Below are 22,310 nucleotides of genomic sequence, written 5' to 3'. Positions count from 1 at the left end.
CATGGGCCGAAGGGCCTGTACTGTTCTATATACACAAGCCTTGCCACACCCATCGCTGCAGTAGACTTAAATGGTCGCTACTTTAAAGAAGATCAAGGCTGTTCTCCCTGCTGTTTTGGCTTATATTTATTCTCTGACCAACTTCCAATGACTTTGTGATTATCAGGTAGCTATTTATGGGAGCTTGCTATGTGCAATTAGCTGCCAGTTTTCCTACAGCAGTGACCACAGTTTGTTGGTAGTGAAACCCTTTGTGAACCTACTGAAGATATGAAAGCACTATGTAGATTTTCTTTTTACGCTTTGGATGAGGAGGTGGGTCTAATTTTCTTTTCTCCACAATCTCCAGATTGGCTTCTGAGGAAAACCAACGAGAAGACAGCAACGTTGAAATTAATCTAAGAACAAGAAGCAGACTAAACAGCGGAAAAGTGGGTGGTGGTGATGATGATGATGATGACAACAGTATTGCTGACTCTGATTTTGATAGTGATGCGGGTAATGATGTAAAAGACGACGTTAATTTCATTCAATCCTCTTTAACTCCTCTGCCCACTCCACATATGAATGCAGCATTGCATAAAAACAACTCATCAAAGACTAAAGGAACTGAGGCACATGGCATGCTCAATATTTCTATGTTGACTCTGGATGCATGAGAGATCTCGATCATAACATTATAATCTTAAATTACAATCTTCCAGGAATATACATGACTTATGTATCCTGTTGTGTTTTTGTTTGTGTAGCATGAAACCAAGTGCTCGGGCATGTGAATCTGGTAAATATTAAACTAATATGCTGGAGATTGGGATTGTAAGGGCAAACTGTAGATGGATGCACGTTGTGTTTGATGTGTTATGCTGTTGCAGTTTTGAAGGAATGTACATTGAATTCATTGGCACCTTACTTAGTTTTCAGTTTATGGCCAGCAACTTGACCAATCCGCATATTTTGCTCATGCAGCATAAATTGTTGCTCCCTTTTGAAATTTGCCATTGTTGCATCTCTTCTGATGACTGCAAGATGAACATTTCTGAACTACTCCAATTCTGTACTACCAAACAATGATTGTTTTATTTGGATCATCTTTCAAATAAAGTGAAATATTGGATTCCAACGTTCTACTTGAGTGAGTTAAACTATAAGAAATCATACTGTTATCTTTCCTTTTTTTAATCACACTGTATTTTGTCTCTGTTTTCTTCTTCTGCTTTAGTTGGTCCAGAGTATCTAAACAGGAAATGCTGGAAACACTCAACAGGTCAGGGAAGATTTGTGAAAAGGGAAATGGCCTGATAGCCTTTCATTCGAACTGGAGAGATGAGCAGAAATCCTGTTGGGAGAGAGAGGAATTCAAAGCCAGGCTTCCTTGTCAAAAAGAAATGGTGAATTAAAGCTCTGAAGATGTTGTGAAGTTCAGCACCTGCTAGAAATCTGACTAAAAACAGGAAATACTCAGGGGTAGCTAGTGTTTGTCAAGAAAGAGAAAAACACGATAATGTTTCAGATTAATGATTATTCATCACAGCTAAACGTTGAATTGAAATCAAGCCTCAGCTTTGTACTTAAAGCCCTGTTTGGAATCAGACTTTCTGGAAATGTGGCAGCTTATTTTCCATATTAAATTAGCTGTATTCATATTAATGTTGGTTTGTGGCTTCCCACAAAAGCTCAGTGAAATCATCAACAGATGATTATGGAATTTCTTTGTGAAGAATTGGCAGTCTATTTAGATTTTTTTTCTCAGAAGATCAAAAATAATTTCCTTTGTGAAATATAGATTGGGTTAGCTTGGGCAATCCGACAGTCATCCAGTCTCCCATTTCAGTTGCCTAGCTCTCCCTCTGTCACCTGATTCATGTGAACACAGTCACCCGTGAAATGTACACTCGCCTATTTCACACTCGCAATCACTCCACTCATAGTCACCCAGCACCCAGAGAGAAACAGAGTCACCCTGGGGAGTTCTAAAGGTATTAATGGCAGAGATGGTGGATACATTTTTATGATTTTTTTCATAAAACTTCCCTAGATTCTAGAACAGTCACAGCTGATCAGAATTGAGCAAATTCGATAAAGGAGGGAGAGAGAAAACAAGGAGGTGATGTAAATTATTGAGAAGGTGCTGGGATCTGTTGTTAAGGAACTGGTAATCACAAGTTGGTGTCGATTTTGCTTCTTCATTTTTTAAAATGATATTTCATCAAATTTCTAAGTAAGAGAGGGGATGAGGACCAAGCTAATGGGTTTCATAAGTATTGTGAGAGGCAGTTCAAAAAGTGACTGTTGCAATGATCGTTCTAGCCCTATACCTGTCCCACCAAATACATGCTGAGTCCTCCTGTATATTCTCCTCCTGTGAGCTGATTGGCCATTCAGCATGGACACGCTACCTCCTAATCTCATCACATCCCTCTTGGGAGGTAGTCAGCACTGCAACATCCCCACCCCGATCAAAACATGTGTTTATTTGGCGTCAAGCTAGCGAGCCAGCCTGACCGTTTCTTTCCCCACGTCCCTCCTTGGCACCTGCAAACCCCAGTCAAAGTTGTTGGGTAAATCTCCGACTGCATGCTTTCCTTACGACAGACTTTCCCATTTTGTTGGAGATTGAGGGAGCCAAGAGGTGGGGATCAGGATGAAAGTGGAGTTAATGTTGAGGATTAGCCATGATTGTATTAACTGACAGAGCAGCTTCAAGATTTTATGTTGCCAAGTTCTACATGGGGATATCTGTGACTCTATCTATAAAGGCACGCTGGATGGCACAGTGGTTAGCGCTGCTGCCTCACAGTGCCAGAGACCCAGGTTCGATTCCAATCTTGGGTGTATGTCGATATGGAGTTTGTGTGTTCTCTCCATGTTTGCATGGGTTTCCTCTGGATGCTCTAGTTTCCTACCTCAGTCCAAAGATGTGCAGGTGAGGTGGCTTGGCCATGCTAAATTGCCCATAGTGTCCCGGGATGTGTAGTTTAGGTGGATTAGCAGGGATTGGGAAGGGGGTTGAGCGTAAGTGGTGTATTCTTTGGAGCGTTGGCATGTGCTTGTTGGGCCAAATGGCCTGTTTCTACACTGGAGGGATTCTAAACAAAAAATTAGTGAGTACAGCATTTGATAGGGGTGGGGCAGGTAGAATGATTAGAAATAACATAAATGACAGTAGTGAACATATTTAACACTAATGTTGTAACTGACTCTTCTATAGTTCTAGCTAAAGGATAAATGGCATCAATCAGGACATGATTGTATTGGAGTGTGTGCAGAGGAGATTCGCTAGGACATTGCCTGGGATGGAAAGTCTTGGTAATAAGGAGAGGCTGATCAGGTGGGTTTGTTTTCCCTAAAGTAGAGGAGGCTGGGGGTGGGGGGAATCTGAGGTGTACAAAGTTATGAGAGGCACAGACAGAGGAAATTGTGAGAATCTCTTCCCCATGGTACACCTGTCTAAGATCAGAGAGTATAAATTCAAGGTGAGCAGCAAGTAGTTCAGAGGATTTCTAAGAAAACCTTTTTCACCCAGTGGATGATACATATATTGGAATGTGCTGCCTGAGAGGATGGAAGAGGCAGGTACTCTTGCAACATTTAAGAAGTGTCTGGATGAGTATATAAAATGCTGGGGCATAGAAGGCGATGAATCAAGTGAAGGCAAATGGCATTAGTGTAGCATCGTGTTTCATTGGGAGGCACAGACATGGTGAGCTAAAGGGCTTGTTTCTGTGCTATATGATTGTATTTCTCTCTAATCCTAATTGATTTGCACCATAGGTCACCCTTTGGAAGTGGAAGAAAAAAGGAAAATGTGTAAAATATATCAATTAAAAATGATGGGACATTTCAATTATTCCCAAGGAAAATTGCAAGGAGGAAAAAGGAAAGTGGACTTATTATCACGTGCTGAAAAATGTGTTGCTGGAAAAGCGCAGCAGGTCAGGCAGCATCCAAGGAGCAGGAAAATCGACATTTCACGCATAAGTCCTTCTTCAGGAATGAGGAAGGTGTGCCAAGCAGGCTAAGATAAAAGGGAGGAGGGACTTGGGGGAGGGGCGTTGGGAATGCGATAGGTGGAAGGAGGTTAAGGTGAGTCCCTTCCTCACCTATGCGAAAGAACAAATGGATGGCTCAGAGGATGAACCATCAAGGCTGCCATCTATACCCTCCACCAGCTCAGATACTGACACCTTGGTGAGTATTTTGTCTAGAGTTGGGAACATCTACTTGAGTATATCACTGCCATATCACAACAGCTGGTTGAGAGAAACGGCATCTGAAGTTGCTGGCCCTTGGAGGACTGGTGGAGAACAGGTATTTGTGCAGTCCCAAGCAGGAGAGGACCTCATGGAGGTACTGGAGAGACTGACACAAAGGTTGCACGACTGCACCAAAGCTGTTGGGACCCTGCGACATCTGGCATATGAGTGTCTGGCTGCCTCCATGAACAGATTGACAGCTGCCAGGTCCAGCAGTCTCAGAGTTTGATGGATACTCACACAGGCCTTCACTCCATTGTTCCAGCCATTTTTGCTAGGTGACAGGGGGCATTGGCCTCACTCAGATTCCCCTTCCTAGTCAGCCGGCAAACGGAGAAAGAAACACTTTGAGGCCCTCTAGAGATCTCCTCTCAGGACACTATCGAGAGGTGGCCAAACCTTACACTTCTACGTTGCCTGCCACATTCCCCGCCCCCTCCAATTGCATGGAGGAGTTTAAGTTGATTAAGGTGAACTGCTCTCTGGCCAGGACACTCACAGCACATTTGGACTTTGAGACACTCATGTTCCATGGGTCAACCAATCTAAACTCCAAGACCAACAGACTGCACTGTAGGTCAGACTCCCTACCCCTACTACAGAACCCAGGACTGAGATATACTGGAAGAGAAGGAATGAAGCAAACCTTCTCTGGACACATGATGGCATGAGTGAAACTTCATTGTAAACATGTTTTCCCATTTGTTAATACATATTCACTGTTCATCATCATCAGCTGGCTCATTTTTAGAGGGATAGTGAATCTCCCTGTTGCTTCATATTCTAAAGCTTTCAGTGGCTGAGGGAAATGGTTTTAGTGGGAGCTGAGGAATACTAACTGAACTAAGTCCATCAAGGAAGAAAATGCAGCCTATCTCTGGAGGTGCTTCATTTCATTTTTCTTTACAGCTTGTCTTATTATTTGACCAGGATTGTTACAAACCCCAATACTGAATAAGTTTAGAGTCATAGAGATGTACAGCATGGAAACAGGCACTTCAGTCCAACTCGTCCATGCCGACCAGATATCCTAAATTAATCTGGTACCATTTGCTTGCACTTGGCCCGTATCCATCTAAACTCTTGCTATTCATATACCCATCCAGAAGCCTTTTAAATGTTGTAATTGTACCTGCCTCCTCTACTTCCTCTGGCAGCTCATCCCGTACATGCATCACTCTCCGCATGAAAAGATTGCCTCTTAGATCCCTTTTTAAATCTTTCCCCGCTCATCCGAAACCTATGCCTTCTAGTTTTGGACTCCCCAGTACAGGGAAAATACCTTGTCTATCTACCCTATCCATGCCCTTCATGATTTTATAAACCACTATAAGGACACCCCTCAGCTCCAACGCTCAAGGGAAAACAGCCTCAGCCTGTTCAACCTCTCCCTGTAGCACACATTCTCCAACCCTGGCAATATCTTTCTAAATCTTTTCTGAACCCTTGCAAGTTTCAGAAGAGAAGAGAATAGCATATAATATTCCAAAAGTGGCCTAACCAGAGTCCTGTACAGCTGCAATATGGCCTCCCAACTTGTACACTCGATGTTCTAACCAATAAAAAAAGCATACCAAACGTCGTCTTCACTATCCTATCTACCTGAGACTCTACGTTCAAGGAACTATAAACCTGCACTCCAAGGTCTCTTTGTTCAGCAACACTCCCCATGACCTTGCCATTAAGTGTGCAGATCCTACCCTGATTTGCCTTTCCAAAATGTAGCACCTCACATTTATCTAAATTAAACTCCATCTACCACTCCTCGACCCATTGGCCCATCTCATAGACTCATAGAGACGTACAGCATGGAAACAAACATTTGGCCCAGATCCCTCTGAACCTTTCCTACACATGTAGCCATCCTCATCAGAGTGTTCTATAATCACAGAGTAGTGCTGGTGACAGAGGTGACCTCACTGCAGACTGAGTGGGTTTGTGTTTTCTTTTTAAAACCATCTGTCAGAGCTTTGTGCTGTGCTGCTCAGCCTGGCTTAGGGTCACCATAAAATGCTTCAATGTATCACAACTGGAGAATTAAAAATATAGCCAAACTACAAAGCTGCCTTGGGTTTTGTTCCTACGTCACTCTATTGCTCCAACTAGAGACATCAGCAAAGCTGATACAGGTTGTTCTGCTATAACATGGGTTTCGATAACGTGAATTCGCGATTGATGAATTATAGTCATAGAGATGTACAGCATGGAAACAGACCCTTCGGTCCAACCAATCCATGCCGACCAGATATCCCAACCCCAATCCCGTCCCACCTGCCAGCATCCGGCCCATATCCCTCCAAACCCTTCCTAATCATATACCCATCTAAATGCATCTGATCAAGGTCCCATTGTAATCTGAGGTAACTTCTTCGCTGTCCACTACACCTCCAATTTTGATGCCATCTGCAAACTTGCTAACTATACCACCTATGTTCACATCCAAGACATTTATATAAATGAATAAAAGCAATGGACCCACACCGATCCTTGTGGCACACTACTGTTCACAGGCCTCCAGTCTGAAAAGCAACCATCCACCACCACCCTCTGTCTTCTACCTTTGAGCCTGTTCTCTATCCAAATGGTTAGTTCTCCCTATATTCCATGTGATCTAACCTTGCTAACCAATCTACCATGACGAACCCTGTTGAACGCCTTACTGAAATCCATATAGTTCACGTCCACCAATCTGCCCTCGTCAATCCTCTTTGTTACTTCTTCAAAACACTCAATCAAGTTAGTGAGACATGATTTCCCACACACAAAGCCATGTTGACTATCTGTAAATCCTGTCCCTCAGGATTCCCTCCAATAACTTACCCTCCACTGATGTCAATTTCACTGGTCTATAGTTCCCTTTCTTAAACAATGGCATCACGTCAGCCAACCTCCAGTCTTCCGGCACCTCACCTGTGACTTTGATGATACAAATATCTCAGCAAGGGGCCCAGCAATCACTTCTCTAGCTTCCTATTGAGTTCTAAGGTACACCTGATCAGGTCCTGGGGATTTATCCACCTTTATGCGTTTCAAGACGTCCAGCTCTTCCTCCTCTGTTAATATGGACATTTTTCAAGATGTCACCATCTATTTGCCTACATTCTATATATTCCACAGTAAATACCGATGCAAAATACTCTTTTAGTATCTGCCCCATCTCTTGCGGCTCCAAACGAAGGCCACCTTGCTGATCTCCCTAGTTACCCTTTTGTCCTTAATGTATTTGGAAAAATCCTTTGGATTCTCCTTAACTCAATTTGCCAAAGCTATCTCATGTCCCCTTTTTGCTCTCCTGATTTCTCTCTTAAGTATACTCCTGCTGCTTTATACTCTTCTAAGGATTATTTTTAAAAATATAATTGTTTGTTGCTTCCAACACCGCAATGCATTAAGATTTTCTAGAATATTGTTCCATTGTAAACCACCATGCATATGCGAGTCAGCTTAATGTTGACAAAGGCAGCTGCTACTGAGGATGCACATCCTGCTCATTGCTCATCGAATATCACTAACCTATTGGTTAACAGACTAACTAGCAAATATTATTGTCCAGAAGCACATCACATCGATGAAGATCTTGTATTAAATGTTTCTGTTCATTCAAAGAGGAACAAGCACATGCTGCAAAACAAGGTGGCGATGGAGGGTTGTTTTTCAGACTGGAGACCTGTGACCAGTTGAGTGCCACAAGGATCAGTGCTGGCCCACTACTTTTCATCATTTATACAAATGATTTGGATGTGAGCATGAGAGGTATAGTTAGTAAGTTTGCTGATGACACCAAAATTGGAGGTGTAATGGACAGCAAAGAAGGTTACCTCAGATTACAATAGAACCTCGATTAGATGGGCCAATGGGCTAAGAAGTGGCAGATGGAGTTTAATTTAGATAAATGTGAGGTGCTGCATTTTGGGAAAGCAAATCTTAGCAGGTCTTATACACTTAATGGTAATGTCCTTGGGAGTGTTGCTGAACATAGAGAGCTTGGAGTGCAGGTTCATTGCTCCTTGAAAGTGGATTCGCAGGTAGATAAGATAGTGAAAATGATTTTTGGTATGCTTTCCTTTATTGGTCAAAGTATTGAGTACAGGTGTTGGAAGGTCATATTGTGGCTTGACAGGACATTGGTTAGGCCACTTTTGGAATATTGTATGCAATTTTTGTCTCCTTCCTATCGGAAATATGTTGTGAAATTTGAAAGGGTTCTGAAAAGATTTACAAGGATGTTGCCAGGGCTGGAGGATTTGAGCTATAGGCAGAGGTTGAATAGGTTAGAGCTGTTTTCCCTGGAACGTCATAGGCTGAGGGGTGACCTTATAGAGGTTTTTAAAATCATGAGGGGCATGATAGGATAAATAGACAAAGTCTTTTCCCTGGGGTGGGGGAGTCCAGAACTCGAGGGCATAGGTTTAGGGTGAGGGGGGAAAGATATAAAAGAGATCAAAGGGGCAACGTTTTCACTCAGTGTGATGCATGTATGCAATGAACTACCAGCGGAAGTGGTGGAGGCTGGTACAATTGTAACATTTAAAAGGCATCTGGATGGGTATATGAATAAGAAGGGTTTGGAGGGATATGGGCTGTGTGCAGGCAGGTGGGTCTAGATTGGTTTGGGATATGTGGTTGGCATGTACGAGTTGGACCAAAGGGTCTGTTTCCATGTGGTAGATCTCTATGACTATGACAATTCTCTCAAATAAAAGCTGGTCATTTGCTTTAAAATAATTATCATCTGTAATAAAAACAGGAAATGCTTGGAATGCTTCCCAAGTCTGGCGACATCATTGGAGAAACAGATTTAATGGAACTGATTTTAACTTTTTTTTTAATGAATGGGTTTTGAGTGAGTTAACCATTTCAAGTCAATTAGCTGTCGATAGGTTTTATTTAACTACTTTACAATCCCCCAGCTTTAAGTTGTTTTGTGGGTAAGTTAATTTACTTGGGTTTTATCAGGGAAAGTTCCCGACCACATTATGCAGATTCCACCAATAAGGACTATTTCAACTGCAGGCTACAGGCATTTTTGTTAATAGATATTTTTATTGAAAATTGAACATGTTTTTACAAGTTTACAAATAAAAAAAAACCCAAGTATAAACATTGATATACAATTAAATCTTAGATAAATAATAACCAAAATCTATCAAACAGTAAAAAGAGATATCGAGAGAAAAAAATGAAACTCAGCTAACTACTAATCAAACCTACAACTAACCAGAGTGTATAATTAAATCTCTTACATTATTCAGGAAAAGAAAACGACGGATAACACAGAAATTGAGTCGTGAAATACATGCTCGGAATGTGTTAACATCAGATCATAACAAAACCCGTATTCATGCGGGATTCCTCTCCCAAGGGTCCCCGGACCAGCCAGGGTCGTTGTCTCAATTAAATAAAAGCCCTTGATAGGACGGCCGAAATATCTGTATTTGTGTAATTCAAGAAGGGCTGCCATATTTTATGGAATAATTCGGTTTTTTTGGTGCACCATATTTGTAAGGAAGTCAGGGGGAATATATTCCATGATTATTCTGTGCCAATTCGAAAGTCCAGAGGGGCCCTCAGCCACCCAGTTTACCAAAATATTTTTCCTTGCACAGAAAGAGAGAATAGAAAATAATCTTTTCCCGTGCATATCCAGGGAGGGTAAGTTCAAAAAGCCCAAAAGGAGAGATATTGGATCCACTCTAATTTCCATTCCTAAGATTTTTGTCAGCACTTGCTACTTTATTCCAATATCTACGGATCTTATCACAGGTCCATAAGCAATGTACAAGAGTGCCCACCTCTATTTTACATTTGGGACACATTGGAGATGCTCCTGCCTTAAATTTTGCCAATCGGTCCGGTGCTATATGGGCCCTATGAAGTATCTTCAACTGAGTGGCCTGAGTTCTGTTGCAGATGGAGATTTTTCTGGCATTTTCCCAAATGTCATTCCACATTTCTATAGAGATTTCCAGTCCCAAATCCTGATCCCATGTTTTAAGCAGATTGTCCATATCTTCCGATACTTCATTATGTAATAAATGATAAACAGTGCTGACCGAAGATACCCCCATTGGCCATAACACTCTATGTTCTCTGTCTGATTTATAAAGACTATCTAATAGCGTAGTCTTCTTCTGGATGTAATCTCGTATTTGGAAGTATCGAAAGAGATCACCATTAGGTAATCCAAATTTCTGATGCAGCTGTTCAAAAGACATCAGGGCCCCTTCTTTAAACAGATCCCCTAAACAGGAGATACCCCTGGATCTCCAGAGTTTGAAAGTGGCGTCTGTAAGCCCCGGTTGAAACCCCCATGCTCCCACTATCGGAGTATAAGGGGATGTTTTATGTGAATTGCCCTCATTTGCCGCATTATATTCCAAGCTTTAATTGTATTTAGTATTATAGGGTTTTTACAGTGAGCCGTGATGATTTTCCTCTTGTCTGAAAATAAGAGGTTAATAAGTGGGCATTTTACTTGAGAAGCCTCAATGTCCAGCCAGATTGATTACGGGTCAGACAAGACCCAATCGGCTATGTAGCTTAATAGGGAACTTAACTGATATTTCCTAAAATCTGGAAAATCCAGTCCTCCCCTTGCCTGTGGAAGCTGTAGCTTCTTCAGTTTAATGAGGGGCCGTCTATGATTCCAGATGAAGGAACCCAACCAGCCATACAATTTGCATAGTGCCAGCCTCGGCAGCATCACCGGAAGCATTTTCATAGGGTAGAGGAGACGGGGCAGGACATTCATTTTAATTAGTGCTGTTCTACCTAGCCAGGAAATTGGAAGCTCTCCCCATCGCTGGAGGTCCTGCCTTATCCTCTCCAGTAAACGCACAAAGTTAGCCTTGTATAACTGACCAAATACTTGGGTAATAAAAATGCCTAAATATAAGAAACCCTCCAGGGACCACCGAAAGGGAAAGTGAGATCCATCCAATAGGTGGGATTTACTAGCAAGGCTGCCCATTGGCATAGCCTCCGATTTTGAAAAATTAATTTTGTAGCCTGAAAGTGCACTAAATGTATTAATAACTTGGATTAAGCGAGGCACTGACATCAGGTAATTACTGAGAAATAGGAGAACATCATTTGCATAAAGGATAATTTTATGTTTACCTATACCAATCATCGGGGCCGTTATATTAGGGTCAGCCCGTATAACTTCTGCTAGTGGCTCAATTATTAGCGCAAATAGCAATGGCGAGAGAGAACATCCCTGACGGCAGCCCCTATCCACACTGAAGTTATCTGAGCCTAATCCATTGGTAATCACAACTGCTTTGGGATCATTCTACAGTGTTAAGACCCATTTGGTAAACACCTTTCCAACGCCAAACCTTTCCAATGTGTAAAACAGATATGACCATTCAACCCTATCGAATGCCTTTTTCACATCTAATGAGACTACTACTCCTGATATCTTTCCCTGATGGCAGGCTTGAATCACATTCAGAACCCTTCTAACATTATTGGATGATCTACGGCCCTTAATAAACACTGTCTGATCCTCCTTTATGATGTGTAGCAATACCCTTTCTAGCCTCAATGTTAACGTTTTAAAAAGGATTTTAAAATCTACATTTAGCAAGGATATTGGTATGTATGATGCGCAATCTTCTGGGTCCTTTCCTTTTTTTGAGAATAAGAGAGATATTCGCCTCTTTCAGCGAAGGCAGGAGACAGCCCTGACTGTATGAGTAGTTGTACATGTCCATAAGTGGGCCAGCCAGTATTCCTGTAAATTCTTAGAATCCTAATTCTTTGTTCAAATCCACCAATTGTCTGGATCTGGGGGATACTCCTGCAGTACTCTTGGGAATCCTATCTATTTTCGGATCCATAATACAATTAAAATCTCCCCCTGTAATTGTATGACGAGCACCGAGAGCCATCAATTTTGAGAAGGCTTCCGTTATAAATTTAAAAGGATGTGCCGGGGGACAATACAGATTTAAGATCGTATATTCCTCTCCATTTATAAGGGCTTTAATCAGAATATATCGTCCAGATTCGTCTTTTATCTGATTTAGAATTTTGAAAGGGAGATTCTTCCGAATAAGGATAACAACTCCCCTATTGAAGGAAGAAAAGAAGGCCTGATCAAATCCACTCTGTTGTAATTTCAAGTGTTCTTTAATCAACAAGTGTGTCTCCTGTAGGAGAGCAATATCAACCCTTTCTTTCTTGAGGTTTGATAATATTTTCTTCCTTTTGATTGGTGAATTACTCCCCTTGACATTCCAGGTGCACCATTTAACCAACTGATCAATCATAATCGTCCGGGCAAGTCCGAGACCCCTCGGGAGAAGAAACCCCATCCAGAACATCCCAAGCATAGAGCATATAAAATTCACAAAAATAAAGGCTCTTTAATATACTCACATCAATATAATAAAAAACTATTTCTAAACAAAAAAAAATTTAAATGGAGATTTTCCCCTTTGTTCCTGGGGGCATCACTTCCTTTCCAAAAGCCCATCATATCCTCTCCCAACCAGTGCCCCACCCTTGACCCAGGCACCCCACGATAGGATAAAGAAAATTCAAATATACTACACAGCTAGAGTTAACAGTGAGTACCCTACCCCTCCCCCCCCCCCCCCCACCAACCCATACCAATAACTGGATATATTTGGTAATGTTAATACCATGTATGAACATATATAACTGTAAAATTACAGTCTCAACAAATAATAATTAAATAAAGTAATACAAAATAACAGGTGAAAGCAATCCCACTCCTAAAGACAGAAATAAAATAGGATAAGGTAACCACCTCCCCCCAGCTGCATTAACTAGACCCCCGGCCTATATATATATTAAAAAAAGGGGAGAAAATCGCTAAGTGAAGAACAAATAAATAAACCTTTCTCCCCACTCCCCGGAGGTAATATTAAACAGTAAGGTAATGAAAGGGATAAAAAGGGGAGGGGGGGGGGGTAAACCAGGGTGGGAGGAGGACAAAACAACACCAATTAACTCTTACAATTTATCTAAGAGTCCAAAAATTCCGTGGCCTTTTCCGGTGATCCGAATTTGTACACGGACCATTCATGGCTAAAGCGTAGCGTTGCTGGGTAGCGCAAGGAGTACTGAATGTTTAAGTCCCTTAAACGCTTCTTCGCTTCGTCAAACGCTTTCCTCTTTTGGACCAAAGCTGGGGAAAAGTCCTGGAATAACAATCTTGGATCCTTTATAAATCATGGCTTGGGGATCTTTCCCAAGATTTCTGGAAGCTCCTAAGAGCATCTGCCGCTCCTTGTAGCTCTGCAGCTGGAACAGGACTGGGTGGCCTGATCCAGCCTCCAGATTTAAAAGCTGTGGAAGCCACTGCTCGAGGAACGCTGTAAGCTGGCCTTCCTTTTCCCGTTCGGAAAGGCCCAGCAAATGAATATTTTTTCGACGTCAATGTGATTCTCTAAGGTCCGGACCTGATCCACGGCTGATTCTGCTATAGTCTCGGAGGTCGCAGCCTTTAGCTCCACCCCTCTGACTCGGCTCAATTTCCTCGATGTCTCGGTCGTGCTTTTGTAGCGCGGCCAAGAGTGAATTCCATCTGCTCTGGGACTCTTCAATGAAGGCGTCGATCTTCGCGTCAAGTTTGGAGATGATTTCCATGAGGCTCGCCACCATAGGTAAGTCCCCCGGGATGGCTGCGGACGCCTCTGCTGCAGCTGAGGAGGGGCTCCTGCCTGCTGAGAACTGCAGACTCCCTTCCCTTTAGTTATTTTTACAAGAGACTAGACTGTTTAAATTCAGTACTGTGCAACTAATTACATTAAGTAAAAACAATTTTAAATGATTTGGTGAGTGTGGTGGAGGCGGGTGACCTACTTTGCCCAAGTCTTGGGAGGAGCACTATAGACTCAGACTTGCTGGATTGCTGCCATCTTGGATCCCCCTACAGGCATTGTTAATCACCCAGGTTTTTAAAAAATGTGCTGAATGTTTTGTTTTCCCATTTCCAGACTCTAATCCTTGGACCGAAGCCACATTCTACATTATGTTCTGTAACTCAATTGTCTAGTTACCTGAAAGTAAAGCATCCTTAGCAACTGTGCAATATCATTCAATGGAACTGACCTGTTCAGTGGAACGTAGTACTACATTGGTGGCTAACCTTGCTTTACCTGTGTTAGGGAGCTAAAACTGGATGAACATTGGATCATTTGGGAGGCTGAGGGAGTGATAGAGAAGAGTCATATGGAGTTGGGTGACCATCAGGAGAGGGAAAGGGATTGGGCACACAGTGCAGGGACCCCCAGTGGCCGTTCCCCTCAATAATAAATATACCGTTTTGGATACTGTTGAGGGGGATGACCAACCAGGGGAAAGCTTCAGCAGTCAGGTCTCTGGCACGGACCCTGGCTCAGTGGTTCAAAAGGGAAGGGGGGAGAATAGGTGAGCAATTCTGATAGGAAATTCAATGGTGAGAGGAACAGACAGGAGATTCTGTGGTCACGATCAAGACTGCCGAATGGTATGTTGCCGCCCGGTTGCCAGGATGAGGGATGTCTCGGATGAAGTCCACAGGATTCCTAAGGGGAGAGAGAGCAGCCAGAAATCGTGGTACTCATCAGTACCAATGACGTGGCTCAGAATAGGGGTGAGGACCTGAAAAGAGAATATTGGGAGTTAAGTTGGATTCTAAAAGGCAGGATGAGCAGAGTAGTAATCTCAGGATTGCGACTGATGCCATGGGCGACTGATGCTAGGAACGGAGAGTGAGTGCAGTAAAACACGTGGCTGCAGGACTGGAGTAGGAAGGAATGCTCCAGATTTGTGGATTATTGGGATACCTTCTGGGGAAGGTGGGACCTGTGCCAGAAGGACGGGTTGCACCTGACCTGGAGGCACACCAGTATCCTGGGCGGGACGTTTACGGTATCTCTTTGGGAGGGTTTAAACTGGATTGGCAGGGGAATGGGAAGCGGAGCTACAGATCTGAGGGTGGAGTAACTAGTGAACAGCCAGATACAGTATGCAGAGAGTCTGTGAGGAGGGATAGACAGTTGATAGGGCAATGGTGCAGTCAGTGTGATGGATCGAAGTGTGTTTATTTTAACGCAAGAAGTATCAGCAATAAGGGGCATTGAGCATGGATCAGTACTTGGAACTATGATGTTGTGGCCATTGTGGAGACTTGGATATCACAGGTGCAGGAATAGTTGTTGGATGTTCCAAGGTTTAGATGTTTCAATAGGAATAGGAGGTGGAGACAAAAGAGGTGGGGGAAATGGCATTGCTGATCAGCGATCGTATCACAGCTGCAGAAGGGGAGGTAGTGGAGGAGTTTGTCTACCGAGTGGAGGTCAGAAACAAGAAAGGAATAGTCACTTTATTGGGAGTTTTCTACAAACCCCCAATAGGAACAGAAAGACAGAGGAGCAGATTGGGAGACAGATTTTGGAAAGGTGCAGAAGTAACAGGGTTGTTGTCGTTGGTGACTTTAACTTCCCTAATATTGATTGGAACCTCCTTAGTTCAAATAGTTTGAATGGAGCAGATTTTGTCAGGCGTATCCAGGAAGGATTCCTGACTCAATAAGCAGGTAAGCTGACTAGAAGGGAGGCCATATTGGATCTGGTGCTTGGCAATGAACCCAGCCAGGTGTCAGATCTCTCATTGGGAGAGTATTTCAGTGATAATGATCACAGCATCCTGACCTTTACTATAGTCATGGAGAGGGATAGGAGCAGACGGTATGGGAAAGTATTTAATTGGGGGAGAGGGCGTTACAATGCTCTTAGACAGGAAATGGGGCACCCAGGTTGGGTACAGATGTTCTCAGGGAAATGCACGACAGAAATGTGGAGGTTGTTTAGGGAGCACTTGCTGATACAGTTGGATGGGTTTGTCCCACTGAGGCAAGGAAGGGATGGTAAGGTGAAGGAACCTTGGATGACAAGGAATGTGGAACATCTAGTCAAGAGGAATAAGAAAGCTTATTTAAAGTTGAGGAGACAAGGATCAGACAGTGCTCTAGAGGGTTATGAGGTAGCTAGGAAGAAACTGAAGAATGGACTTAGGAGAACTGAAAGGGGACATGAACAAGCTTTAACAGGTAAGATTAAGGAAACCCCGAAGTGATTCTACACTTATGTAAGGAACTAATGGGTAGCCAGAGTGAGGGTAGGGCTGATCAGGGATAGTGGAGGGAACTTGTGCCTGCAGTCAAAGAGGTTGGGGAAATTCTTAATTAATACTTTGCTTCAGTATTCACTACTGAGAGGGACCTTGACCTTAGGAGGACAGCATGAAACAGGCTGATATGCTCGAACAGGTTGATGTTAAGAAGGAGGATGTGCTGAAAATTTTGAAGAACATAAGGATAGATAACTCTGCTGGGCCAGACGGGAAATACCAGGTTCCTACAGGAAGTGAGGGAAGAGATTGCTGTGTATTTGGCAATGATCTTTGCATCCTCATTGTTCACTGGAATAGTGCCAGATGATTGGAGGATGGCAAATGTTATTCCCTTTTTCAAGAAAGGGAATATGGATAACCCTGGGAATTACAGACCAGTCAGTCTTACGTCTGTGGTAGGCAAATTATTGGAGAGGATTCTGAAAGACAACATTTATGATTACTTGGAAAACCATAGTTTGATTAGAGATAGCATGGCATTTTGAGGGCAGGTCATGACTCACAAACTTTATTGAATTCTATGAGGACTGTCAAAACACAACGATGAAAGTAGAGCAATGGATGTGGTGTACATGGATTTTAGCAAGGCGTTTGATAAGGTTCCCCATGGTCAGCTCATTCAGAAAGTAAGGAGGCATGAGATACAGGGAATTCTGATTCTCTGGATACAGAAGTAGCTGGCCCATAGAAGACAGAGGATGGTGGTAGATGGAAAATATTCAGCCTGAAGCTTGCTGACCAATATTGTTCTGCAGGGATCTGTTCTGGGACCTCTGCTCCTTGTGATTTTTATAAATGATTTGGATGAGGAAGTGGAAGTTTGCCGATGACATGAAAGTTAGTGGAGTTGTGGATAGTGTGGAGGGTTGTTGCAGGTTGCAATGGGATACTGATAGGATGCAGAGCTGGACTGATAAGATGGCAGATGGAGTTCAACCTGGAAAAGTGTGAAGTGATTCATTTTGGAAGATCAAACTTGAATGCAGATTACAGGGTTAAAGGCAGGATGTTTGGCAGTGTGTAGGAACAGGGGGTCCATAGATCCCTCAAAGGTGCTACCCAAGTTGATAAGGTTGTTATGGTGTATGGTGTGTTGGCTTTCATTGGCTAGGAAATTGAGTCGTGAGGTTATGCTGCAATTCTATAAACTCCTGGCTAGAATATTGTGTTCAATTCTGGTCACCTCATTATAGGAAGGGTGTTGAAGCTTTAGAGAGGGTACAGAGGAATTTACCAGGATGCTGCCTGGACTGGAGGGCATGTCTTATGAAGAAAAGTTGAGGGAGCTTGAACTTTTCTCTTTGGAGCGAAGAAGGATGAGAGGTGACTTGATAGACGTATACAAGATGATGACAGACACAGATAGAGTGAATAGTCAGAGACTTTTTCCCAGGGCAGAAATGACTATCACAAGGGGGCATGATTTTAAGGTGATTGGAGGAAACTTTGGAGGAGATGTCAGAGGTAGGTTCTTTACACAGAATGTGATGGGTGTGTGGAATGCATTGCCAGCGGTGGTTGTAGAGTCAGATACATTAGGGACATTTACGTGAGTCTTGGATAGGCGCATGGTTGATAGTAAAATGAAGGGCACGTCGGTTAGTTTGACCTTAGAGTAGGGTAAACGGCTAGCACAATATCACGGGCCGAAGGGCCTGTACTGTTCTGTATACACAAACCTTGCCACACCCATCGCAGCAATAGACTTAAATGGTCACTACTTTGAAGAAGATCAAGGCTGTTCTCCCTGCTGTTTTGGCTTATATTTATTCTCTGACCAACATCCAATGACCTTGTGGTTATCACGTAGTTATTTATGGGAGCTTGCTATGTGCAATTAGCTGCCATTTTTCCTACAGCAGTGACCACAGTTTGGTGGTAGTGAAGCACTTTGTGAACCTACTGAAGATATGAAAGCACTATGTAGATGTAATTTCCTCATTTTCTTTTTACGCTTTGGATGAGGAGATGGGTCTATTTTTTTTTTCTCCAGATTGGCTTCTGAGGAAAACCAACGAGAAGACAGCAACATTGAAATTAATCTAAGAACAAGAAGCAGACTAAACAGCGGAAAAGCGGATGGTGATGATGAATGATGATGACAACAGCATTGCTGACTCTGATTTTGATCGTGATGAGGGCAATGATGTGAAAGATCATTCCTCTTTAACTCCTCTGCCCACTCACATATGAATGCAGCATTGCATAAAAACAACTCATCAAAGACTAAAGGAACTGAGGCAATTGCATGCTCAATATTTCTATGTTGACTCTGGATGTATGATAGATCTCAATCATAACATTATAATCTTAAATTACAATAATCTTACAGGAATTATGCATGACTTGTAAATCCTGTTGAGTTTTTGTTTGTGTAGGCTGTTACAAAGTGCTAGGACATGTGAATCTGGTAAATATTAAACTAATATGCTGGAAATTGGGATTGTAAAAGCAAACTGTACATGGATGTAAGTTGTGTTTGATGTGTTATGCTGTTGCAGTTTTGAAGGAATGTATATTGACATCATTGTCATCTTACTTAGTTTTCAGTTCAAGGAAATGTTGCCAGTTGGTGCTAACCCTCTCAATGGCTACATTATGACATAATTATCCATGTAATTGTGATCTAATTTGTTCTTTACCCTGTAAGATTGTTTGTATATTGCTGATAAAATTAAACACGTGAAAAGTTTTTATTTTGTACTCAGCAGGGCAGATACAAGAATGTCAGATTTCAAAAGGAGCTACAGGCCAGCAACTTGACCAATCCGCACACTTTGCTCATGCAGTATAAATTGTTGCTCCCTTTTGAAATTTGCCATTGTTGTATCTCTTCTGATGACTGCAAGATGAACATTTCTGAACTACTCCAATTCTGTACTACCAAACAATGATTGTTTTATTTGGATAATCTTTCAAATAAAGTGAAATATTGGATTCCAATTTTCTACTTGAGTGAATTAAACTATAAGAAATCATACTGTTATCTTTCCTTTTTTAAATCCCACTGTATTTTGTCCTTGTTTTCTTCTTCTGCTTTAGTTGGTCCATGGTATCTAAACAGGAAATGCTGGAAACACTCAACAGGGCGACACGATGGCTCAGTGGTTAGGACTGCTGCCTCACAGTGTCAGGGACCGGGTTCAATTCCCGGGAGGGAATTGAATTCTGTGTGGTGTTTGCACATTCTCCCCGTATCTGCGTGTGTTTCCTCCGGGTGCTTTGTTTCCTCCCACAATCCAAAGATGTGCAGGTTAGGTGAATTGGCCACGCTAAATTGCCCATAGGTGTATTAGAGGGGTAAATGTAGGGGAATGGGTCTGGGTGGGTTGCTCTTCGGAGGGTTGGTGTGGACCTGTTGGACCGAAGGGCCTATATCCGCACTGTGGGGAATCTCATCTAATCAGGTCATGGAAGATTTGTGAAAAGGAAAGTGGCCTGATGGCCTTTCATTCGAACTGGAGAGATGAGCAGAAATCCTTGTGGGAGAGAGAGAACTTCAAAGCCAGGCTTCCTTGTCAAAAAGAAATTGTGAATTAAAGCTCTGAAGCTGTTGTGAAGTACAGCAGCTGCTAAAATCTGACTAAAAACAGGAATACTCAGGGGTAGCTCATGTTTGTCAAGAAAGCGAAAAACACGATAATGTTTCAGATTGATGATTATTCATCACAGCTAAACGTTGAATCGAAATCAAGCCTCAGCTTTGTACTTAAAGCCCTGTTTGGAATCAGCCTTTTTGAAAATGTGGCAGCTTATTTTCCAAAATAAAATTGGCTGTATTCCCATTAATGTTGGTTTGTGGCTTCCCACAATATATCAGTGAAATCATCAACAGATGATGATGGAATTTCTTTGTGGAGAATTGGCAGTCTATTTAGATTTTTTTTCTCAGAAGATCAAAAATAATTTCCGTTGTGAAATATAGATTGGGTTAGCTTGGGCAATCCGACAGTCATCCAGTCTCCCATTTCAGTTGCCTAGCTCTCCCTCTGTCACCTGATTCATGTGAACACAGTCACCCGTGAAATGTACACTCGCCTATTTCACACTCGCAATCACTCCACTCATAGTCACCCAGCACCCAGAGAGAAACAGAGTCACCCTGGGGAGTTCTAAAGGTATTAATGGCAGAGATGGTGGATACATTTTTATGATTTTTTTTCATAAAACTTCCCTAGATTCTAGAACAGTCACAGCTGATCAGAATTGAGCAAATTCGATAAAGGAGGGAGAGAGAAAACAAGGAGGTGATGTAAATTATTGAGAAGGTGCTGGGATCTGTTGTTAAGGAACTGGTAATCACAAGTTGGTGTCGATTTTGCTTCTTCATTTTTTAAAAATGATATTTCATCAAATTTTTATGTAAGGGAGGGGATGAGGACCAGACTAATGGGTTTCATAAGTATTGTGAGAGGCAATTCGAAAAGGGACTGTTGCAATGATAGTTCTAGCCCTATACCTGTCCCACCATATACATGCTGAGTCCTCCTCCTGTATATTCTCCTCCTGTGAGCTGATTGGCCATTCAGCATGGACACACGCTACCTCCTAATCTCATCACATCCCTCTTGGTAGGTCGTCAACACTGCAACACTAAACCCCCTACCCCCGCCACGATCAAAACATGTGTTGATTTGGCGTCAAGCTAGCGAGCCAGCCTGACCATTTCTTCCCCCACGTCCCTCCCTGGCACCTGCAAACCCCAGTCAAACTTGTTGGGAAAATCTCAGACTGCATGCCTTCCTTACGACAGACTTTCCCATTTTGTTGGACACTGAGGGAGCCAAGAGGTGGGGATCAAGATGAAAGTGGAGTTAATGTTGAGGATTAGCCATGATTGTATTAACTGACAGAGCAGGTTCAAGATTTTATGTTGCCAAGTTCTACAGCCCGCTGTACATCTCTGTGACTCTATCCATGAAGGCACGCTGGATGGCACAGTGGTTAGCGCTGCTGCTTCACAGTGCCAGAGACCCAGGTTTGATTCCAATCTTGGGTGACCCTCTATGGGGAGTTTCCGTATTCTCTCTATGTTTGCATGGGATTCCTCCGGAAGCTCTCGTTTCCTACCATAGTTCAAAGATGTGCCGGTGAGGTGGATTGGCCATGCTAAATTGCCCATAGTGTCCCGGGATGTGTAGGTTAGGTGGATTAGACATGGGGCGAGTCCAGGTGGGATATTCTTTGGAGTGTTGGTGTGGGTTTGTTGGGCCAAATGGCCTGCTTCTGCACTGGGGTTTTCTGTACAAAAAAAATGAGTACAGCCTTTGACAGGGGTGGGGCAGGTAGAATTATTAGAAATAGCATAAATGAGGTAGTGAACATAATTAACACTAATGTCGTAACTGAATCTTATATAGTTCCAGCTATAAATGGCATCAATAATCAGAAGGACCTGATTGTATTGGAGTGTGTGCAGAGGAGCTTTGCTAGGGCATTGCCTGAGATGGAAAGTCTTAGTAATAAGAAGAGGCTGATAAGGTGGGTTTGTTTTCCCTAGAGCAGAGGAGGCTGGGGGTGGGGGGGCGGAATCTGATTTGAGGTGTACAAAATTATGAGAAGCACAGACAGAGGAGATTGTGAGAATCTCTTCCCCATGGTACACCTGTCTAAGACCAGAGAGTATAAATTCAAGGTGAGCAGCAAGTGGTTCAGAGGAGATCTGAGAAACCTTTTTCACCAGTGGGTGTTGCATATATGGAACATACTGCCTGAGAGGATGATAGAGGCAGATACTCTTGCAACATTTAAGAACCAACTAGATGAGTATATAAAATGCTGAGGCATTGAAGGCTATGAATCAAGTGTAGGGAAATGGAATTAGTGTATCTTGGTGTTTCCTGGGAGGCATAGAGATGGTGGGCTAAGGGGCTTGTTTCTGTGCTATATGACTCTATTTCTCTCTAA

At 42.7% G+C, this 22,310-nt stretch overlaps 1 protein-coding gene across 3 annotated transcripts in view; it reads left to right on the top strand.

The window, feature by feature from the left end:
• Positions 1–1,624, top strand: part of c2h9orf85 (chromosome 2 C9orf85 homolog) — a 31,006-nt gene extending 29,382 nt beyond the window's left edge. Inside the window, exons 4-5 of one of the 3 annotated variants that reach the window (XM_043716474.1) lie at positions 350–498; positions 1,220–1,624. In XM_043716474.1, coding sequence (XP_043572409.1) covers positions 350–498; positions 1,220–1,299 — 229 coding nt within the window. In that variant the 3' untranslated portion in view covers positions 1,300–1,624. Of the gene's footprint in view, positions 1–349; positions 1,093–1,219 lie in introns of those variants that run through there. The other 2 variants (XM_043716463.1, XM_043716494.1) reach the window with 2 other exon arrangements.
• The last annotated feature ends 20,686 nt before the right edge of the window (positions 1,625–22,310 follow it).

Source organism: Chiloscyllium plagiosum, chromosome 2 (assembly GCF_004010195.1).
Source record: "Chiloscyllium plagiosum isolate BGI_BamShark_2017 chromosome 2, ASM401019v2, whole genome shotgun sequence".
Taxonomy (NCBI): domain Eukaryota; kingdom Metazoa; phylum Chordata; class Chondrichthyes; order Orectolobiformes; family Hemiscylliidae; genus Chiloscyllium; species Chiloscyllium plagiosum.
Note: the sequence above shows the minus strand (reverse complement) of the source record. Positions and strands in the feature narration are given on the sequence as shown.